Source organism: Parambassis ranga, chromosome 2 (assembly GCF_900634625.1).
Source record: "Parambassis ranga chromosome 2, fParRan2.1, whole genome shotgun sequence".
NCBI classification, from domain to species: Eukaryota; Metazoa; Chordata; class Actinopteri; family Ambassidae; genus Parambassis; species Parambassis ranga.
This window is the reverse complement of record NC_041023.1, coordinates 44,468,638-44,491,483: the sequence shown is the minus strand read 5'-3', so window position 1 is coordinate 44,491,483 and position 22,846 is coordinate 44,468,638. Positions and strand designations below refer to the sequence as shown.

At 42.6% G+C, this 22,846-nt stretch overlaps 3 protein-coding genes across 5 annotated transcripts in view; 1 reads left to right on the top strand and 2 right to left on the bottom strand.

Annotated features, from left to right (window-relative positions):
- The window catches only part of LOC114449940 (major histocompatibility complex class I-related gene protein-like), a 212,787-nt gene that overhangs the window by 91,842 nt on the left and 98,099 nt on the right, over positions 1–22,846 (bottom strand). The gene's annotated exons all lie outside the window — the stretch shown is intronic.
- On the bottom strand, positions 5,838–8,645 carry LOC114449483 (major histocompatibility complex class I-related gene protein-like). 3 transcript variants are annotated; one of them, XM_028427196.1, is made up of 7 exons: positions 8,492–8,645; positions 7,689–7,813; positions 7,297–7,563; positions 6,909–7,187; positions 6,338–6,634; positions 6,139–6,249; positions 5,838–5,981 (listed from the first exon to the last, which is right to left on the bottom strand). In XM_028427196.1, the coding sequence occupies exons 2-7, from the start codon at positions 7,747–7,749 to the stop codon at positions 5,914–5,916; spliced, it is 1,083 nt and encodes a 360-aa protein (XP_028282997.1). In that variant the 5' UTR covers positions 7,750–7,813; positions 8,492–8,645; the 3' UTR covers positions 5,838–5,913. The 3 variants fall into 3 exon arrangements, with proteins under 3 accessions (XP_028282997.1, XP_028283013.1, XP_028283006.1); XM_028427212.1 differs by lacking the exon at positions 6,139–6,249; XM_028427205.1 differs by lacking the exon at positions 7,689–7,813 and having other exon boundaries at positions 8,492–8,627.
- On the top strand, positions 14,624–22,846 carry LOC114445037 (major histocompatibility complex class I-related gene protein-like). Its single transcript, XM_028419984.1, has 6 exons — positions 14,624–14,675; positions 15,500–15,760; positions 16,870–17,148; positions 17,510–17,809; positions 17,859–17,864; positions 22,830–22,846. Exons 1-6 carry the CDS (start codon positions 14,624–14,626, stop codon positions 22,844–22,846), a joined length of 915 nt encoding a protein of 304 aa, XP_028275785.1.

Sequence of the window (22,846 nt, the reverse complement as noted above, 5' to 3'; positions counted from 1 at the left end):
AAGTACAAAAGCAAAACTAAAGCAAAGCAGAAAGGATCAGTACTGATCCTCTTGCCCAAAGACGCATGGTGTGCACGCCCACAAGTTGGCCCACTGGCCACGGCCATGTGCACACCTCCAGCTGATATAGGCGTGCTGATGAGAGCCAAGTGGACTCAGCTGTGGATGATCCACTGGGTTCACTGGACGTGCACTGGGAACCTGCAAAGAAAGCAGAGACACACGTAACAGACATACACGCAACAAACGAGCACCAGCACACAACACTTTCATGAGCATCAGTCACTATAGAGGGGTCAACCTCAATCACTCTAACAGCCACCTGCTGGTAGTCAGCTGCATCACACACAGCAGTATCAATAATACTGAGCAGACATTACACACTCCATCAAACACACACACACACACACTGCTCACTTATAATAGGGATAATAAGTGAAGTTCTTTACAATAAATTCACATTGACATTTTTATTATCACTTCACACATGGCACAGTATATATGGCAGTGAGTTAAAGGTGGAATATGTAGTCAGAGTTAATACCAAATATTGACACTAGGTGGCAGCACTTAAGCCTTCACCCCACTGCTGCACTACCAGCACCACTCTCAGTGCTTTTTGTTTCCATTTACTGTACAACATGATTCAATTCAATGTTATTTATATGAAAAACTACATGTAGTATTTCTATGTGTTTAGCTGACATGTTGTTCAGGTTCCATTGGACACATATACTAGATTGAAGCTGCAGCAGGATTGACTAATGACTGTGAACAATCAGCCGGTGATGAGACACAAACAGCAGCAGCACTCTGTGACCCATGTCACAGAGGGAGATTTTTTTTAATCATAAATACGCTTAAAATGCTCAATATGAATTAAAATGTAGCAACACCATTATCGACGACATAGTGAAGCCACTTGTCTAAAACCACAAAAACGGGAGCACATGGCTACTTAATGTAGAGAAGATTGAAGCAAGGCGTCTGGACTTGTAGGTCCTGGTCGTGGTCCTTTTAACCCTGGGAGCTGAGGAGGATGATAATGATTGGGCAGCAGAGGGACGGATCAACAGCTGATTGGTGAGGGAGGTGGCATCTATTAAACACCTGAATATGTGGGAAACAAAAATGAAACCCTGACAAAATGACAAAGCCTGGTGATATGGTTTTGCTGTTGCTTTGGTGTCAGCTCTGTAGGCTTGTTACACTGGCCCTTACGTGGTCCTAGAAAAAGTAAATGTGATTACATAGTTGCCACACCGGACCATAGGTGGAAAAGCAGGCTGTGCCACATTAATATGTTGAAACCAGACTTACAGCGGCTGCTGGCTTCACAGTCTCCTGTCACTGAGGCCTGTTCTGTCGCTGTCCGGTGCTGAAATCATTGACCCGCGCTGTAGACCAGCGGTGCTGTCCAGTGCTGAAACTGCTAGTGGGGCGGCTCCCTCTGCTGTTGTGTAATGCTGATGGTTGTGATGAACAGCTGAGGTCTGAGGTTGTAACAATTCACATGTTTTTTTTAACCACAGGGAAATGTCACAATGCTGTAATTCACGGGCGGATCTAATTTTGCTGATGCTGAATTTGAACTGTGCTTAAACAGGCTAGGCAACACTAAAATCCCCATAAAATTTAAAAACACAAATAAACCTGTGGATCAAATTATTAGAGTTCACACTGTATTATGACGATGTAACACATAGAGCGCTAATGATCAGTTCAGCCAATGCTTGTAAAGCAGTGCGTAGCTCTAAAACAAACACTCTCTCCTTCATCCTCTCTGTCCTGTCTCCCTCTTCTTCTCCTCCTCTACCCGGCCGTCTATCAGCAGGAAGGTTCTTCCTTATGAGCGGGGTCCTGCTCAAGGTTTCTTCCTGTTAAAAGGGAGTTTTTCCTGACACTGTGGCTCTTAAGGGGGTTCAGGCTCTGGCGCTTTGAGACAATTTCTGATTGTAAAATGTGCTATACATAAATAAAACTGAATTGAATTGAATTAAAAATAAAAATACAATAAAAATACAATTCCTACATAATACTGATTATCTTCAATATGTTTTCATAAACACCTAAAAATAACAAAACGTGTGTCACTGTCCAAATATTATTCTGGGCCTAACTGTATGCATGTAAAGGATGAGCGAATACTTTTAGGAATACCACACTAGTTTGTACACATTGTTTATTCACATATAATCAAGTAATTCACATTTTCCCAATAAGACAAGAGTGAAAGAATTCTGAGGCATCATTTAGCTGTCTTAACTGAAGTTGTCCACCATTTGTACTGTCAAACATCCAAACCTGTATTGGTTTTTCTTTTATCATTCACCCTTTACCCCAGAGATTTCATCAGGACTGAACCCGATTTCATAACTGCTGCTGGGAAATCATGTGTAAATATTTGTGTTTATGTGTGTCGGGAACAGGAGGAGCATGGAGGTTAATAAAAGGAGGGCGCTGCAGGGCCACAGGCTACACTGACACCAGAGCAGGATGAGCAGGACTCTGTTGCTGCTGCTGGCCTCTCTGGTCTCCCTGATTGATGAAGTTCCATTGTAAGCAGACCTTTATTATTATCACATATATTATACATAAGTATAAAGCTACTGAAGTTTGATACTGGCTAATACATCAAAAAGGATGCCATCACATCGGTGCAGTTGGGACAAGTATATCTGAATTGGCACGCACTATTGTGACCCTTAACTATGTAAACAAGTTCCAGGCATTTGGACAAATAATGGTGAATAAACATGTTACAGTGACTGGTCTGTAGAACGGGGTGCCCACACTTTTTTGGCTCCTAAGCTAGGTTTTGCAATGAAAAAGTCAAAATGACCTACCTACATATAACAAAACTCAATTGTGTGTCAATCAGTTTATAAATATATATTGTAATTCAATCAATCAATCCCGTTTCATTGATTGACTGAATTTATTTTTATCACCCACAACTCTAACATGCATTACAATCATTAAATCAGCTCCTGATTGAAGTTCCAAGAACCAAATACAAGCACTGGGGTGATCGGGTTTTCTCTGTCTCATAATAATAATAGGTCTGTCTCATGTGTCGAAGGGATGAACCCACTAGCGATAGCCTTAATGTCAAGGTTAATATAAGGTGGAGGACACAAATGCAGGCTGACCCTCCAGGGTCAGGGCAGAAGGTTGGCGGAGACGAGGCTGCGGACCCTCCCGGGTCCGGGCAGAAGGTCAGCGGAGACGATGAGGCTGACCCACCAGGGTCAGGGCAGACGGTTGGCGGAGACGATGAGGCTGACCCACCAGGGTCAGGGCAGAAGGTCGGCGGAGACGAGGCTGCGGACCCTCCAGGGTCCGGGCAGAACGCTGGCGAGGACGAGGCAGAAGACCCTCCAGGGTCCGGGCAGAACGCTGGCGAGGACGAGGCAGAAGACCCTCCAGGGTCCAGACAGGAAGCCAGAGCCGAAGACGAGGCAGAAGACCCTCCAGGGTCCAGACAGGAAGCCAGAGCCGAAGACGAGGCAGAAGACCCTCCAGGGTCCCGACAGGAAGCCAGAGACGAAGACGAGGCAGGGGACCCTCCAGGGTCCCGACAGGAAACCGAGGCAGAAGACCCTCCAGGGTCCCGACAGGAAGCCAGAGACGAAGACGAGGCAGGGGACCCTCCAGGGTCCCGACAGGAAACCAGAGCAGGGGACCTTCCAGGGTCCCGACAGAAAACCAGAGCAGGGGACCCTCCAGGGTCCCGACAGGAAACCAGAGCAGGGGAAGGACCACCGGCGTCGGGACTGGAGATCAGAGGCGAAGGACCACCGGCGTCGGGACTGAAGACCAGACTGAAGACCAGAGGCGCAGGACCACCGGCGTCGGGACTGAAGTCCAGACTGAAGACCAGAGGCGCAGGACCACCGGCGTCGGGACTGAAGACCAGGATGAAGACCAGAGGCGCAGGACCACCGGCGTCGGGACTGAAGACCAGACTGAAGACCAGAGGGGCAGGACCACTGGCGTCGGAACAGGGACTCGGGAGCGGTGGCCCACCGGGGTCGGAACAGGGACTCGGGAGCGGTGGACCACCGGGGTCGGAACAGGAGACAGGAGACGAAAGCCCTCCAGGGCCAAAACTCGAAACAGGAGACGGAAGCCCTCCAGGGCCAAAACTCGAAACAGGAGACGGAAGCCCTCCAGGGCCAAAACTCGAAACAGGAGACGGAAACTGACACCTTCAAGCAATTTCTTCTACTTGGACAGTGAAGAGTTCACCGTTGACATTGCAGCTAGGTACTCTGTGTGTGTTTGTCTTTGTGTGTGTTCATGTTCTGTCCATGTGGCACTTGTTCTACTTTATTCCATTCTATGAATCTTCCTCTTGTGGTTTTAGGTATCTGTTTGGTCAGGTAGTGGTGGGAAGAGCCTATGTTGTATTTGGAGTTATACATGAGGGCCAGAAAAAGAGTTTCCCAGCTTCTCTTCAGAGAGTGACGGTGAATACATGCTACATTTCATATGCAAAGAATAATACTGCTCTGTCATCATCAATTTAAAATGTACCTGTTCAATGGTTAATCACTGTAATATCCACTGCTTTATCATTTTCACATTAGGTCCAGAGAGGTAGTGGAAGGGCTACGCTGAGAAAGACTCACATCACAGAGACTATCCCAGAAATCTTTCACCTTGAGAAGAGCTTCTTATATGTAGCTGTCAGTGTGCTGACAGACAGTGGTAAGAAAGTGAGACTCATGCCGTATTCATCATACTACAATAAGGATCTTGAAAAAAATAAAGATACATCGTACAGAACACAACAATGGCTATCGTCAACATTGTTTTTTCATGCTGATATTATGATGATGAGCAAACATTTTACTGTTGTGTTGTGATCTTGGACGGGGATGTCATGGTTGTTGAAGATCCTGCAGAGTTTCTCTGATACTCCTGACACATATGGAATGGAGATGTTCTTTCTCCGTCGGTTGTTGTCCTTCTTCTTGTTGTTGGGGGGTCTTGTTTTTGTGGCTTTGATGAGTGCCCACTTCGGGTAGCCACAGGTTTGCAGGGCCTTCCTGATGTGGTGTTGCTCCTTCTTCTTCCCCTCTGAGCTGGTTGGTACAGTTTGTGATCTGTGCTGCAGGGTCCTGATGACTCCCAGTTTGTGTTCCAGTGGGTGGTGTGAATCAAACAACAGGTACTGGTCCGTGTGTGTGGGTTTCCTGTACACTTCCGCATTGAGGCTCCTGTCCTCCTCAATATGTACTGTGCAGTCCAAGAAGGCCAGATTGTTATCCCTGGTGTCCTCCCAAGTGAACTTGAAGTTGTTATCCACTGCGTTGATGTGTTCTGTGAACCGTTCCACTTCGTTGGTCTTGATTTTGACCCAGGTGTCATCCACATATCTAAACCAGTGGGTGGGGTGGTTCCAGGAAAGGAACTCAGGGCTCTTCTCTCCACTTCTTCCATGTAGAGGTTGGCCACAATAGGAGACACAGGTGATCCCATCGCACAGCCGTGCTTCTGTCTGTAAAAGTTCCCATTGTACTGGAAATAAGTGGTGGTCAGGCAGAGGTCCATAAAATAAGGTCATCAGCACAGAAACACTCAAAGTTCCTCAGAGTGCACAGCGACAGTTTGCATGTTGATGTGACACGTTTGTCCACTGTCTGTGGAAACGTTTACATGATACATGTTTCCACAGAAATGTTCAATGACAACTTTGAAATAACGGACACATCTTTCCACCAACTTTGAATTGAACTGAGTAAAAAGTACGCTGTGAAACAGAGCATCCACATCAACAGACTTATTATGTCTGAACACTGACATCATTACAGAGCTGAACAGAGTCTGTCTATGAGGATATTATACTGATTACATATATTATATATTTTACAAAGATGATATAAGAAAACATGACATTTGTTTCCTTCAGTGAGCTGTGTTTGTTTCAGTGTTCAGGTTTGTGGCCTCTGGGAGCTCAGTGCTGTCCTCAGCTTCTGTGAGGAAATATATTGATAACATGTAAATGAATGGAGAGCTTCAGTCTGACATTAAAGTGTTATTTCAGTGTCAGAATATCTGTCATGTGTAGACTCAGCATTAAAGATTTATTACTTTGTTAAAGTTTCGACATCAAAATAAAACATAGCTCACCTTTCTCCTTTTTATGAGCCATGCATCCACCTGCAGTTGTCATGACGACGACAGCAAGAACAACAACAACAACTGCAGCAATGACAGGGACGGTCAGGTTATCAGGCTTCACTGATGAGAAGAGAAGAACAAAAGGTTAAGAAGAGTTTTATTATAATTTAAACTAAGTGAAAGACACACAAATATGAAATAAATTGACCTCTGTTGGTTCTGATCAGGGTTCCATCCAGCTCAGTGATGATCCTGTCCTCAGCACCCTCAAACTGAAACACACAGTGGTACCTCCTCCAGTCTTCAGCTGATGAAACATTCAGATCAACACTCATCTGGAAGGTTCCATCATGGTTGGGGAGGATCTCTCCGTGCTCCACACCTTCATGAATCTCCTCTCCATCTTTGCTCCAGAACATCAGGGCTCTGTCAGGGTAGAAACCTGTAGCGTGGCAGCTGACTGCAGAGGAGGGAGTCTTCTGGAGGAGAGACACTGAGGGGGGATCTGGAGGGAGGAGATCAGGCAGAGATAATGGAGGTAGAGAGAGAAAAGAAACAAGAAGACATCACTAACTTTTATATATAAATATAAATGCATTGTGTCAATAAGTTTTAAAACTTGTAGAGTCCATAACAACCTGCAGAGGACTGATTCACTGAGTTTATCTGGTTTCTGGACTCACACAGATCTAAACATCAACTTGACTAGTTGTTGGAGGAAAGTAACCACAAAGTAATAATTCTATTTTACTGATGGAGAAATAACACAAAGAACCAACCTGTTCTCATCAGAGAGCTTCTCCCATGTTCTAGACCCATCTTCAGCCATTGTGGGTAAAAATGATTGATGAGGTTCTTGAAATACAGTATTCTGTCTTTGTCACTGTCCCATATCTGTTTAATGATGCTGGCTTGAGGACTCAGAGCGATCCATGTGAGGGCCTTCAGATCTAATCTAAAGAAGTCTTCTCCATTATAACCATAATGTAGAAATCCAGAAAACTGTCCTGTTGTTTCATCCAGTTCACATCCAAGTAAACACTGTAAGACGATGGCACCTGGGGGGGGGGGGGTAACATTACTTGTTTAATAAAAAAGAAGCTGTTCCATCAGTAAAAACTAACATAGGATTTCTATTTAGATTTCATTATAAAAATGATACTGTACCTTCACTTTGGATGGTTTGTCTCAAACTATAGATTACAGATTTGAAGAGAAGGGGCAGTCTCATGAAGCAGTCATGACGGCCTTCCCATAATAGCTGAGGATTCTTGTTAAATAATTTAACCACCCAGTCCTGTTTTATTTCAAATATCTTGTTGCTTCCATCACAGTGAGTCACCTCCACATCATCAGCCTTTAAAACATACATGAACTCTGACACATTCTGGAGTCCAGAGGATGTGGTGATGTAAAACTTCATTGAGTGTTTCACTGTAGAAGAAACATGGATGATGTCAGTGAATAAATAAATACAAATATGATCATAAATATGATGCATTCAGTGTTCTTATGAACTTGTGGAGCAGAAATAAAGATGATAAAGAATGTGTTCTTACCTGCTGATGAAATGTGACAGAAGAGAAACAACAAGAAGAACAAACACATCTGATTCTTCATGGTTAAACAGATGTCTGACAGAAGAAGCAGCTGGTGGAGCTCCTTTAGAAGAGCCTGGCAGAATCTGAAAGGAACACAGCTGATGTGTGTGTGAACGTTTTGGACGTTTTGGATAAAAAAAAGAAATATTTTATGTGGGAGGAGCAGAAGAGAACCTACATTTAGAGAGCTTCTTCTTATACATGTGTATACATCCATCCAGCATGAAATTATTTTTATTTACTTGACAGAGATGTTAGTAAATCATGAAAATGTGAGATTCTGTCTGTATGTAAAAGCATCAGTGATTCTGGACACATCAAGAGAACAAACTTGTGCTAAAGATGCTAAAGATGAACATTTAAATAAACTGAGACATGTTTCTTGTGTCAGGTTTGGTATTTTTTTAGTTCCAGGGTCACACAGGCCTGTCTGAAACAACATGGACTCTGCTGACCAGCATAGACCCATTGAGTCACTTTAAACAACTTTGATCAATGACAGAAATCAGATGTATAATAAAATCTAACACAACAGACAGAAATCCTTTGTCAGTTTTTACAGACTGAAGCTATCAAAGGATTCCTGTCTGTTTTGTTAGATTGTATTATACATGTGTACAGGAACATTCTGTACACTTCAGCAGAAACACTGATGTCAGTAAATCCAGTATGATTCACTGTTCTCAGTAACATGTGACTAAAAGAAGAGGGACTGTGACAGAGCGGACCAGAAATACAGCTGATAAAGAATGTGTTCTTACCTGCTGATGAAATGTGACAGAAGAGAAACAACAAGAAGAACAAACACATCTGATTTATAACACTGAAAACATGTCAGCTACGCCAGAAAAAACTAATGGTGGAGCTCCTTTAGAACAGACTGGCTGAAGGTGGAAGTGAAACTTCATGTGTGAACTTGTTAGACACATCAGAATTTAAAGAGACAGAGCAAAACCAATGCTCATGACTGAAGTGTTTCTAATGTGTACAGTTCATTTTAATGTTTATATTTCTAATCACTTTAAAGAGTTTCTAGTTATAAATGTTTTTTTCTTCCATCGTGTTACACACATTAGAAATAATGTGATTGTTTTCATTTAGTTGAAGGAATGTAATTGATGGCTGCTGCTAAAGTCCAAAAACACAGCAGATCATGTAACATGTTCTCACCTGAGGAGCTCATAATAATGTAACAACAAAGTTCTAAAACAAGTCTGACACACCCCAAACCCATCTGGACCACAACAACCAGACACTTTTAAGAAGATGAAAATTATATCTAGCGCCCCCATGGATTCACATGGATAAGATCACATACTTAAAAGCCTTTGTGTTAATTGGCACTTACACATTTGTGCACACAAAACAGACGTGGTGTTCCACAGGGCTGAATCAAGTCAAGTCAAGTCAAGTCAAGTCAGCTTTATTGTCAACTCTGCTATATGTGCTGAACATACAGAGAATCGAAATTGCGTTACTCTTCACTCCGCAACATATAACATGTAACTAAAAACTAAAGATAAATATAAAGTGTAAAAAAATGTACCTACAATGAGGCACACACAATACAATACAATACAATACAAGGCACATAATGAAGGCACAATGCAGTAAGAGTGCAAAAGATGTATAGTGCAAGTCAGTGCAGTTGGCATAATATAAACAGGAATGGTTTAACTTATAACAGCTTATTGAGACTGGTATGAGAGTGCAAAAGATGCAATGGTGCAAGTCAGTGCAGTTGGCATAATGTAACAGTCCAGGAATAGTTTAAGTTATAGCAGCTTATATGAGACTGGTGTGACATGACAGGGTAAAAAGTGACTGGTGCACAGAGTTCCTTGGTAAAGTGGCTGGTACAAAGAGTTCCTATCTTGGGTGGTGGTAGGGGTGAGGGGATGGTGGTAGGGGTAGGGGGTGGGGGGTGGTGTCAGGGAAGGGGGAGAAAGTGGGGCACAGCAGGGAGAGAGTTCAGCTTCCTGACAGCCTGGTGGATGAAGCTGTCCCTCAGTCTGCTGGTCCTGGCCCGGAGGCTGCGCAGTCTCTTTCCTGATGGCAGCAGACTGAAGAAGCGGTGTGAAGGGTGGGTGGGGTCTCCTGTGATGCGGAGGGCCTTTCGGGTGAGACGGCTGTCGTAGAGGTGTTGGAGGGAGGGGAGAGGGACGCCGGTGATCCTCTCAGCTGCTCTCACTATGCGATGAAGCGTCTTCCTGCAGGTGGCGGTGCAGGCTCCGTACCACACAGTGATGCAGCTGGACAGGATGCTCTCAACAGCCCCTCTGTAGAAGGTGCACAGGATGGAGGGAGGGGCTCTGGCTCTTTTGAGCTTGCGGAGGAAGTAGAGGCGCTGCTGTGCCTTCTTGGTCAGGGATGCAGTGTTGACAGGGCCCACTTCTGTTCACAAAACACAAAAACAATGACAAACGTGACAAAAGCACGAGCTCATCCAGGAGAGGCTGAAGAAGCATGTGAGCTGTGGGAGGAGCTCCTTGATGAGAACAGGTACACTCACATGACCTGGTTTATTTCAAGCATCTCTTTATGTTTCAGAAAACATGTGTTTGTGTGTTTGTGTTCACTCACGAAGCTGCAGAGAGGCTCCAGGTTTGGTGAAACACTTCAAACACATGAGTTATGGTCCACTAGGGGGCAGTGTCTCATCTGATTTTATATTATACAAGCAGAGCAATGGACTGTCAGGCTTTTTATGTTCTGCTGGCTCCTTGACTCCTTCATCATAAATGTGTGTAAATAAGAACAGCACACAGTCATACTTCCTCCAATCATCAGTTCCACCTCACACCAGAGTTTCAGTGATTAAAACACACATAGAAAACTGAGCAGCTCCTTTCTGTGACTGCAGGCTTTAAGAAGGTGCTGCTGATCAGCAGCTCTTAATGATTGATCACCATCAGGTGTGCAGAGCTCAACGAACCAGGTGCTTCCTGCTCTGGCGCTGTGTGTGTGTGTGTGTGTGTGTGTGTGTGTGTGTGTGTGTGTGTGTGTGTGTGTGTGTGTGTGCGCACAGGCCCCTCTACACAGACCCCCCCCCCCCCTGTCCTCACTCACCCAGGCCAGCAACACCCACACATTGCTCTAATTCTTAACTCAATATCATACTGGTTACATTATGGAGAGAGGTCGTGGGCCGATAGGGGAGGCGGTGAGTGCGAGGGCCCGTCATCGCTGCTTGCAGCTTTAATTTACATTATAACGTTATTTACAACTCACAGAATAAAAGCCTTCAACTGTTATTGTCAGGATCAGTGTGGGAGGAGGAAACAAATGGGAGACAGAGGGCGGTTACTAATCAAAATGAAGTCTTATTACAAGAACTGAAGACAAACCAACCCACAGACATCCAAAGATGATGAGACGAACTGGCAACGCACGGAGGACGAGACAAAGACTAAACACACAAGGAGCAGGGGAGACAACGAGACACAGGTGGCACACATTAGGGCAGGGCAGGTAATCACACAAGGAGGGAAAACACAGGAAGTAAAACACAAGACAATACACAAGGAGGGCAGGACTATCAGAATAAAACAGGAAGCACGAGACAAACACTAGAAACAGGAACTAAACAAAACCCAAAGAACACAGGATCATGAGTTATTTTGTAGGTTTGTCGTCTTCACATTTGTAGTTTAAAGTCTTTACAGAAAAAAGAGCTTTGTTATTTTTTAAATAAACCTTGTGTGTATTATGTTGACTTTTAAAGCCCAGCACCACAGTGGAATAAAATAAGAAAAAGTTGAACAATGAAAGTGACAGAAATCATGACGTTTGTTTCCTTCAGTGAACTGTGTTTCTTTCAGCTGTCAGGTTTGTGGCCTCTGGGAGCTAAATGATGTTTCCAGGTGCTGTGAGGAAACATGCAGGAAATATATTGATAACATGGAAATGAATGGAGAGCTTCAGTCTGAAGTTAAAATATTATTTCAGAGAGTCAGAATATCTGTCATGTGCAGACACAACATCAAAATAAAACTCTCATAGCTCACCTCTCATCTTTTTATAAATCATGTATCCACCAGCAGCTGCCATGACGACTAGAACAACAACAACTGCAGCGATGACAGCGACAGTTATATCAGGAACAGGCGCATTATCAGGCTTCACTACTGAAAAGAGAACAAAAGATTGAGAAGAGTTGTATTTATGTTGTATTATAATTTCAACTAATTAAGACAAAATATGAAATAAATTGATTCTGTTGGTTCTGATCAGGGTTCCATCCAGCTCAGTGATGATCCTGTCCTCAGCACCCTCAAAGTGAAACACACAGTGGTACCTCCTCCAGTCTTCAGCTGATGAAACATTCAGAACAACAGTCATCTGGAAGGTTCCATCATGGTTGGGGAGGATCTCTCCGTGCTCCACACCTTCATGAATCTCCTCTCCATCTTTGCTCCAGAACATCAGGGCTCTGTCAGGGTAGAAACCTTTAGCGTGGCAGCTGACTGCAGAGGAGGGAGTCTTCTGGAGGAGAGACACTGAGGGGGGATCTGGAGGGGAGAAAAGGAAGAAGACATACTCATAATGACTACTGCAGTATGTTTACTTCATATATTCTATTTGAATTTGTTATTTGTGTTTTACGCTGACACATCATCTTCTTGTGCAGTAACACATTGATTCCACTGGGGTTGGCTGTTTCTATAATCAGTCACTCCCTTGCAGCACTGAAGCTGAACACCTCAAAGTGTCCTTTCATGAATGCAGAACTGTTTCTCACATCGTCTCTCACGTGTGTGAGACGGCAGTCAGAGGCCTGAACCTGCACCAGCTCAGAGGAATTTCCCTGAGGGACCTCCCCAAAGGGATTAATAAAGTGTATTCTATTCTATTCTAGATATCATGAGCTGAATCCACTCTGCTCTGTTGGCATAAATGTCCCTTCTGTGTGGACTGAACCAACCAGTAGAGGGCAGTCTCTGGTTAAAGTTAAAATACAAAACTTCATACTCACTTAACTTATGACAAATTTGCATTAAAAAATGTCTTGTCTCTATATTAAAATACATAGTACAGACGTTATACAACATACTTTGAAAGGAAGGAAATGTGTTTTTAAAAAGTACATAAATGTGTTGCTATATATTTAAGACATGTGAATGCATGAAATATGAGGAGAACATAAAAACAAAAATGCAGTGTCTAAAATACAACGATTAACTTGTAATAATAAATAAATGAGTGTGTGACGCTCTGTGAGTGTGTGACAGTCAAACTTCAGCAGCGTGTGCTCGTTGTGATTTTCTTCTTCTTCTGCCTCCAAATCCTAAAACATGATGAAAGTTGTGTCTCTCCTCCAGAAGACTCCCTCCTCTGCAGTCAGCTGCCACGCTACAGGTTTCTACCCTGACAGAGCCCTGATGTTCTGGAGCAAAGATGGAGAGGAGATTCATGAAGGTGTGGAGCACGGAGAGATAATCACAGACAATGAATGAACAGCAGCAACATGAAGATATATTTTTTCTGTTTAGTAAGGCGTGTAGTGTGTAGGGCTGATAGGTATAGGTACAGGCACTTGTCGACATGACCTCAGCCACAGGTGTAACAGGTGTCATAGGGCCGATAAAATCTTCACTTTTAGCACAGCTATGCTGCTCTAGGCCTACGCTGTCGGGGGGCACAAACATGATCCACTGAGCAGTTTCCAACTCACCCTCTGACCTCTCCTCTACTCTCCTTAGTCTGGCTCATACTGGGTAATATCATCTCATAATCTGTGTTTACTGTCTTCCTCGTAGTTTTGTGCCTTGCTCTCTCTCTCTCTCTCTCCTTCATCCTCTCTGTCCTGTCTCCCTCTTCTCCTCCTCGACCTACTCGACAATTTCTGATTGTAAAATTTAATTGAGACTCTACAGTAAAATATGTCATGATCAACACCTGCAGTAAACACAGTGACTACAGACAGACGGGTTCAGTGGAGAATAGTTTTCTTATTGATGTGTGAACCTGCTTCATCTGCTCAGGAAACACCATCACCATGATCATCCCCATCATCACTGCTGCACCTTCTCCTCATCACTGTGACTGATTCACTGTCAACAGAGAGAAGGGTGAGAGAGTTTACACTTTGAAATGATGAAGGAGAGAGAGGAGAAGAAGAGGGAGACAGGACAGAGAGAGAGGAACAGACATGCACAGATATTATAGAAAACAAACATGACAGGTTGCAAAATGGATAATATGATGATAAATGATATAAAAAATAAATTGTCTATATCTTTTTAAAATTAAACTAACATATAAACTAGAGCACTACAATTGGACTGGATCAAACATATGTCCTTGCTTATTCAGACAAAATAAAAATATTTCATTTTATACATAAATATGATTCTTTGTTACAATGATAGTGCTTTCAGATTTTAATTAGCAGCATAAAGGTTGTAATGTGTAACACTTTGGGCAACTAGTCATATTGAAACCTGTGTGATGGTCCAGGCTGTGGGCATCGAGTGAAGAGAGGCTGAATGGATGATAAATAATCATTCCCACTTTTTACCCTGTATTTAACTGATAAAACCAGCTGACAGCAGCAGTATTCTTACTTTAGTTTACCGTTAATCAGCCTGTCATTGATGGACGGACTTATGCAGTAGATAACTTGCTTCCCCGCGCGCCCCCTCCCCTCCTCTCACAGCTTCTGTACGGCAGCTTCTCAGCATCAGGGCCGCCAGGGGGCGCTAATTTGCCAATTCTCCACACAGTGATCGATAATATACATAAAAAAACGCCGCGCATTTTATATTTTTTCCAACTGCTCGTGCCGCCCCCTGTGTGATGCCGCCACTGCCCCAGCGGCTGCAGAACTGCGAGCTTGGACTCTTCCGCTTGGTGGATGTTCACGGTTTGTTTCTCAGAGGTTGATGGTCAAAATGAAGCCGCGGGTTTTCATGTTCCTGGTTGGAGTTCACTGCGCTGCAACAGGTATGTTTTTATCTTTACACACATTCATATATTTGTTTTTCTGTCATTGTTCAATTTGTTTGACGTCGGTTCATTTTATTTAGTTAATAGTTACTGTAATAGTTCACATTTACTGATATAAAATAAGATTACACACATTCTGAGCCGCTTAATGTGTTTTTTTCTTTACTTACTAAAAATGAAATAAAGTCCCTTTGTATAATTTACAGCCACAATTGTATCCTATATATATTTGTTTGTGATCAATAAGTCAGGTACAGGTATTGTATTTTTTTATGAATAATTCATGATGCCCATTAAGCATTATAGTGCTGTGACCCCTCTAAGATGGACAATGCTCAGCTCATTAGGGGCGGGGAGCGCAGCTCAGTTAGCGCTGAACCTGGAGGTCCACGTCGCTCGGCCTCGCCTGGTGCAATGTTATTTTCATGTAACAATGTTTAAATGAACACTTGCTGTGTTCAGTTTACATAAACGTTCTCTCTTGTGTTAAAATAAAAGATTTAATTTTTATTACTCAGTAAAATTTAAAGAATAAAATAAGTTTCAGCTAATTTAACATCCAGCACACCTTGAATGAAGGACTTTCAGAAATTGAAAATCTGTGAGTTTAACAAGAAGAAAACTGTTTTTATTTGTTGAATATTTAAAATGATCGATCGTCATACGAGGCCTGTTGTTTTTGTTCTTACAGACAAACAGCAGAGATTATCTGTGTCTTTAATGTCGTGTAGATCTTCCTGATTCTTTGTGCAGGATTTTTCTTGTTAAGTGTAATTTATATAAAGTTGTAGTTCTGTAATCACATCATCTTCTTCTTACAGTGACTCACTCCCTGAAGTATTTCTACACTGGGTCCTCTCAAGTCCAAAACTTCCCAGAGTTTGTGGCTGTTGGTTTGGTTGATGAAGTTCAGATACTTCACTATGACAGCAACAGCAAGAAATTAGTGCCCAAACAGGACTGGGTAAATGATGCAGTAGATCCACAGTACTGGGAGAGGAACACTCAGATCTTCATGGTTACCCAGCAGTCCTTCAAAGGCAACATTGAAATTGTAAAGCAGCGCTTCAACCAGACTGGAGGTTTGTGGATGTTTCTTCTTTTCACTGGTATTTGTTCATTAACTTTGTTAAACACTCATTAAACACGTCTCACAGTAAAACACAGTGTGTGCCTGCAGCTTCATAAACACACTTGTGTAAAGTGCTGAAATCATTTGTCAATAAATGAACTGATCAAGAGAACAGTCATATTGAAAATGAAGAGTTTAAAATAATGATGTGACTACTTCTATATTGATAAAAACACCCTGCAGTCTCCAGTGCACCCTGGAGCCTCACAGCTGACATCAGATCACTTCTATACATCAGTTAAAGTCTGTAGAAACTCAGACTGACAGTTGGTCACTTGATGATTTTTTTGAGGGCAGCAGTGGCTCAGTGGTAGAGCAGGGTTGTCCAATAACCTGAAGGTCGGCGGTTCGACCTAGTCATTGTTGTGTGTCCTTGGGCAAGGCACTTTACCCGCATTGCCTCCAGTGCACTCACTGGTGTATGAATGCGTATGAATGAATCGATGGTGGTCGGAAAGGCGCACCATAGGCGCACCATAGGCGCACCTTGGCAGCCACGTCTCTGTCAGTCTCAATGAATAATGCATCTCAATGTAAAGCACTTTGAGTGCCTGCCCAACAGCAGAAAAGTGCAATATAAGACCAATGCATTATTATTATTATGAACCACTAAAATCTGCCAGCAGTGATCAGCTTCATGTGTTTTCATGTTTTAATCAATCTCCGTCTCGTGCCTTCTCCGGCCATGTTCCAGCCATAAGCTGTGCAATGTGGGCAATGAATGAAAGAAGCAGCAAAGATAAACGTGGAGACATGTCTGTGTCTATAATCTGATAATGAAGCATAGCAGGTGGAGGCTGCTCTCTGAACATGGACTCAGACCGTCACTGAGACAGGAGGAGGACGTTGTTGGACTGATCAGCTGTCTGCAGTCTCAGAGGACGTGATGTTAAATCCATGACAGCGGTGTAGATCAATACTGGCTGTGGATGGATCCACTGAGCTGATCACAGGTGGAGGTGTAGATGTTTGCTGTTGGTGTCTGTTGATTAGTGGCTCTGTGGTCACAATAACTGCTGTGATCTCTGACTCACTGCTGAGTCTCTGTCTGTCTCTCAGGTGTTCATGTTTGGCAGAGGATGTACGGCTGTGAATGGGACGATGAGACTGGAGAGGTCAATGGATATGAACAGCATGGTTATGATGGAGAAGACTTCATATCATTTGACCTGAAGACAGAGACATGGATCGCTCCAAGACAACAGGCTGTCATCACCAAACAGAAGTGGGGCAATGACAGAGGTCAAACAGCATACTTAAAGAACTACCTCACCCAGGAGTGTCCTGAGTCACTGAAGAAGTATGTGAACTATGGGCGGAGCTCTCTGATGAGAACAGGTAGAGTCACATGACCTGATTAAGTGTGATGAAGACAACATTGATCTTCCTGAGTTTCTTATGTGCTGTGACATTATAATGAAGAACCCTCTGTGTCTCCTCCCTCTGTCTCTGTCTACATATTGATCAGCACTTTTTCATCATTTCTGTCTTTCTGTCACATTTTTATCTGCCTCAGATTCTCTGGATCACTTTCACTCTGTTCTCTGCTCACCTCTGCTCTTCATCTCTCTCCCTCCTCATCTCTCTTTTTCTTGTCTCTAATTATATCTACTATCAACTTTTTTCATGTGTCATTAAAAATATCAAACTAATCATTACATCAGTGTGTAGTTATGAACTTTTTTGTCTTTTCCCTCAGTTCGTCCCTCAGTGTCTCTCCTCCAGAAGAACTCCTCCTCTCCCATCAGCTGCCACGCTACAGGTTTCTACCCAAACAGAGCTGAACTTGTCTGGAGCAAAGATGGAGAGGAGATTCATGAAGGTGTGGACAAAGGAGAGATCCTCCCCAACCATGATGGAACCTTCCAGATGAGTGTTGAGATGGATTTCTCATCAGTTCCAGCTGAGGAGTGGAAGACATATGTGTGTGTGTTTCAGCTCTCTGGGGTGAAGGAGGACATCATCACCAGACTGGACAGAGCGGTGATCAGGACCAAGAGTAAGTCTGAGATTGTTTCTCTTTTAATCAACTGAAATGTTGGAAGAAGAAAAAAGTGGAGTTGGTTGGTGTTGAGGTGGCGTACTGTACAATAAAATCCAACAAGCAGAACCAGACAGGGATTTACATTGTACATCAGTAACATTTATCATCACTCTTATATATAATATATTATATATAGTGGGTATGGAAAGTATTCAGACCCCCTTAAATGTTTAACTCTTTGTTATATTGAAGCCATTTGCTAAAATCATTTAAATTTTAATAAATCTGCAAACATGTCAACAATTGTTTTTCTGTCAACATGGGGTGCTCTGTGTGCATTAATGGGGAAAAACAATAAACTTGATTTTAGCAAATGGCTGCAGTATAAGAGAAAAAAGAAAAACTCAAGGGGGGTCTGAATACTTTCTGTTCCCACTATAGTTGAATTCAACAGTCCTAAAAACTGACTGACTGTGGCACAGCCAGCTGATAATATCAACAGCTACTGAACATGTTTTTGACCACAAGCATTTAATACCCACTGTTTCCTGTGCACTGTGGTGACTTCCTCTACATGATATCAGCAGCATCAAGTTTCATGTGTGGAGAAACATAATGAAGGTGTGTTTTAAACTGGTTAGGTGTCCACAGCATTCTGCAGTCAGAAGTTTTAATGATGATAATGAAGCAGAGTGGAATGACCTCAGTGTGTCACAAAGGACCAACGTGTCATCTGTTTGTAGCACAGTCATCATTTTATGTTTAAGGCCCTCGTTTGTACAACAGCTATAATCACAGGCGAGCAGTCAGTGCAGCAAAGGTACAAAAAGGGTTTTAAGTAAATGATGGTCCAAAAACACACTAGAATCATACACTGGGTTCACAGAGAAATACTCCTACTAATGCTAGAAGGTGCTAGAAGAATCCACTAAAGTAGCGCTTAGCCTGGAAAGCTTGATCAGTCAAAAGACAAACTGGCACCGTGTGGTGGGAACACGCACATGATGTACAGAGGGGAGGGAGAGACAATGAGACACAGGTGAGACACATCAGGGCGGAGCAGGTAATCACCAGGAGGAGGAGAGAAGACAAGACACCTGAAAGTGGAGGGAGAGCAGTGACTACAAAACCACACAGTCAAACTAGAACTATAAACGCAACAAAACTAGCTCAACAAAGCTCAGGCTTTTAGATTTTATTCCCATTTCATCAGCATTTTCTCACACTGTAAAACATGATGAAAGTATTGATGTGGTTTCCTCGGTCTCATATCTTATCCTGTTCTGCTTTCTTTAAACTTGTACATGTGTCTGTGTGTGGTAAGAATTCTGGGGTTTAGCATCTTTAACTTCTAAATATCACTTCCTGTCCTTCGGAGCCTGTGAGGGCTTTGAAAGTATACAAAGTGTGGGGCTCTGTTTTGCAGACAAACGGTTGTTTGTCTTGTTAGTCTCTGCACATTAGACCCCTCTGTCCTCTGTGATTCATAAGGTTTACAGAAGAAGGGTTAAATGGAGAACAGATTTTCCAGGTTGTGTTTGTGAAGGTAAATTGATCTTTGACACTGTGTTACAGCCCAGTGTAACTTAGTGCAACACTGTCACCATGCAACCACTCACTGATCTGTGTAGGAGGCTCCATAGTGCTGACAGACATATAAAGTAACTGTCTGATCAACGTGAGAGTCAAACCCACACAACAGGGCCTTTAATTTGAAAAAAGACACAAACATACACAAAACAAAATGTAATGTAAAATTGTAAATTCTGTCTTCTCCAGAGATCGATCACAGCATAGGAAATGGAGTACGATTGGGACTGCTCCTCCTGGTAGTTTGTGTCACTGCAGTCCTGATCTGGAAAAGGAGAAAACTCTGCAGCTCAGGAGGACGTGTGGTGTGACCTCCATCTTTATTGCATATGTACTGATATGGATGGTGTGAGCGGCTTCATGAGTTGCTACATGTTTATTAATGAACAAGAGTTTATTAATCAAAGCAGAGTATTGTTAAGTTCTTCCTGACCTACCTGGTAAAATAAATTAAAAATAATATGTCATGTTTTTAATCAATAAAACAGTTATTGATTTAAACACTTTTGTGTCCATCTGTGATTGTGTGTTTTTCACTCTTCAATGCTACAAACACATCACTTACTGTCCACTAGGGGGCAGTGTCTCAGCTGTATTAGGGAGTGAAGTGTGCACTGAGATGCTGATGTCAGGATGTCACTCATTTACTTACATTATAACATTATTTACAACTCACAGAATAAAAGCCTTCAACTGTTGTTACTGTCACATGTTAGATAACACCTCCTTCATCATATAAATACAGTCTGTGTAAATCAAAGTTTGGTGACTTCACAGTTTAAAGTCTTTGGTTACAGAAAAACAGCTTTGGTGAGTACATTTTACAAAGTTGAACAATGAAGGTGACAGAAATCATGTTTGTTTCCTTCAGTGAGCTGTGTTTGTTTCAGCTGTCAGGTTTGTGGCCTCTGGGGGCTCAGTGCTGTCCTCAGCTTCTGTGAGGAAACATGCAGGGTTCCATCCAGCTCAGTGATGATCCTGTCCTCAGCACCCTCAAACTGAAACACACAGTGGTACCTCCTCCAGTCTTCAGCTGATGAAACATTCAGATCAACATTCATCTGGAAGGTTCCATCATGGTTGGGGAGGATCTCTCCGTGCTCCACACCTTCATGAATCTCCTCTCCATCTTTGCTCCAGAACATCAGGGCTCTGTCAGGGTAGAAACCTTTAGCGTGGCAGTTGACTGCAGAGGAGGGAGTCTTCTGGAGGAGAGACACTAAGGGAGGATCTGGAGGGAGGAGATCAGGCAGAGATAATGGAGGTAGAGAGAGAAAAGAAACATGAAGACATCACTAACTTTTATATATTAGCATTGTGTCAATGTAAGTTCAGTGTCCATAACAACCTGCAGAGGACTGATTCACTGGTTTCTTATCTGGTTTCTGGACTCACACAGATCTAAACATCAACTTGACTAGTTGTTGGAGAAAAGTAACCACAAAGTAATAATTCTATTTTACTGTTGGAGAAATAACACAAAGGACCAACCTGTTCTCATCAGAGAGCTTCTCCCATGTTCCAGAAACAACTTCAGCCACTGTGGGCAAAAATGATTGACGATGCCCTTATCATAGTGTATGATGCTGGTTTGTCTGTCCCATTTCTGTTTAACGATGCTGGCCCACATATGTCTGTAACCACATATAAACCATGTTTCCCCACCAAACAGTTAGAACTGATGAAGCTGCTTGGATGAGCAGTGAAACGTCTTCTAGAAAACTCTACAAGTCCAGACGCCTTGCTTCAAACCTCTCTACGTATGATGACCTGGATGACTGAGAATCTTCATCAACATTCTTCTTCTTCTTCAGTTTATTGGCGGTTGGCTGCCAACTTGCAATTACATTACCGCCACCTGGCGGACTGGAGTGTGAACAGGCGATTCAACATTTTTTTCTGTCCTGTCCCTGTGATTAAGATCATACGACTTCATAAATAAGTCTCTCAGTTTTCCAGAAATTTCCCCTAAAATACTGTTAACAGATAAAATAAGACTTTATTGATCCCTGGATGAAAATTGATTTGTTACAGCAGCAGAACAAATAATAAGACAATGCAGAGTGTGCTACTAGAGAAGCATAAAAACTAGAATTAAAAATAAAACAGAATAAAACAGAAATAAGAATAGCCATGAGATATTGATGCAGAATCTCAGTCACAATCCTCATATCCTGCCACAATGTCTACTGCTTTGATCACCATTTGCTAATAACCTAATATGCACCCCTTGTTGTCTGCCCCATTGATCAAGGTTGGCTCATACACAGCCGTAAACAAATGAGTGACATTCTGACAGATCAGCATCTCAGTGCACACGTCACTCCCTAATACACTTGAGACACTGCCCCCTAGTGGACAGTAACTGATGTGTTTAAAGCATTGAAGAGTGAAAAACACACAATCAAAGATGGACACAAATGTGTTTAAATCAATAACTGTTTTATTGATTAAAAACAGAGACACACTCAAACAGAAATCTGTCATATTATTTTTGATTTATTTTACCAGGTAGGTCAGGAAGACCTTAACAATACTCTACTTTGATTAATAAACTCTTGTTCATTAATAAACATGTAGCAACTCATGAAGCCGCTCACACCATCCATATCAGTACATATGCAATAAAGATGGAGGTCACACCACACGTCCTCCTGAGCTGCAGAGTTTTCTCCTTTTCCAGATCAGGACTGCAGTGACACAAACTACCATATACCTTCTTGTTATTTCTAAGAATACTCTTACAGTCAGATTTTTGACCAATTATTGCCAATTAATACGTCCTAATACACCAGAGGCTATACAAATGTTACATGCCAGTTTGAGGAAATGACAAAGTGCAGAGATGCAGTTCACCTTTTCAGACTTCAGACATGTCTCAGCATGTGTTGCCTCCTGACAGACAGCTAAAATAGTTTTAAAGAGATTAGTTTAACAAGGGGAAGCCAATTCATTACACGGCTCCAATAAAAAATGAAATGAATGTGTTTTTTTATTTTTTGTAGACACGTACACAATTCAACATGACTGTCAGTGACAGGGAATATGTTGTTATGCTTCAAGTAAACTTGGTTAAAAATCTGTGCATACAGCCATCAACTGTACGAGCAGACCCTGTTTATGTGCAGCGATCTCGATCTCCCACCTCATCTTACATTGCAGACACCACTTTTCACACTCACAAAACTGTGAGCAAAAGGAAGCGTTGATGTTGTGCTCTGTCCTCTCATGTCTGTCTCTGAGATGGGTCTGTGTGGGTTCTCATGTGGCGAGTTAGATGACTAGAAGTACGAAAACATTTGCCACATGTTTTGCATGAAAATGGCTTCTCGTCTGTGTGGGTTCTCATGTGGCGAGTTAGATTACCAGACATACTAAAACATTTGCCACATGTTTTGCATGAAAATGGCTTCTCGCCTGTGTGGGTTCTCATGTGGCCAGTTAGATGCCCAGACATACTAA

Bases quoted from the DNA above. Each gene is read 5' to 3' on its own strand.
- LOC114449483 (XM_028427196.1), bottom strand. From the start codon at position 7,749: ATGAAGAATCAGATGTGTTTGTTCTTCTTGTTGTTTCTCTTCTGTCAC. The intron at 6,250-6,337 runs GTCAATTTATTT...TCTTCTCATCAG, and splicing joins CCTGATCAGAACCAACAGAG to TGAAGCCTGATAACCTGACC. The intron at 5,982-6,138 runs GTGAGCTATGTT...ATTTCCTCACAG, and splicing joins GGCTCATAAAAAGGAGAAAG to AAGCTGAGGACAGCACTGAG.
- LOC114445037 (XM_028419984.1), top strand. From the start codon at position 14,624: ATGAAGCCGCGGGTTTTCATGTTCCTGGTTGGAGTTCACTGCGCTGCA. The intron at 14,676-15,499 runs GTATGTTTTTAT...TTCTTCTTACAG, and splicing joins AGTTCACTGCGCTGCAACAG to TGACTCACTCCCTGAAGTAT. The intron at 17,149-17,509 runs GTAGAGTCACAT...CTTTTCCCTCAG, and splicing joins GAGCTCTCTGATGAGAACAG to TTCGTCCCTCAGTGTCTCTC.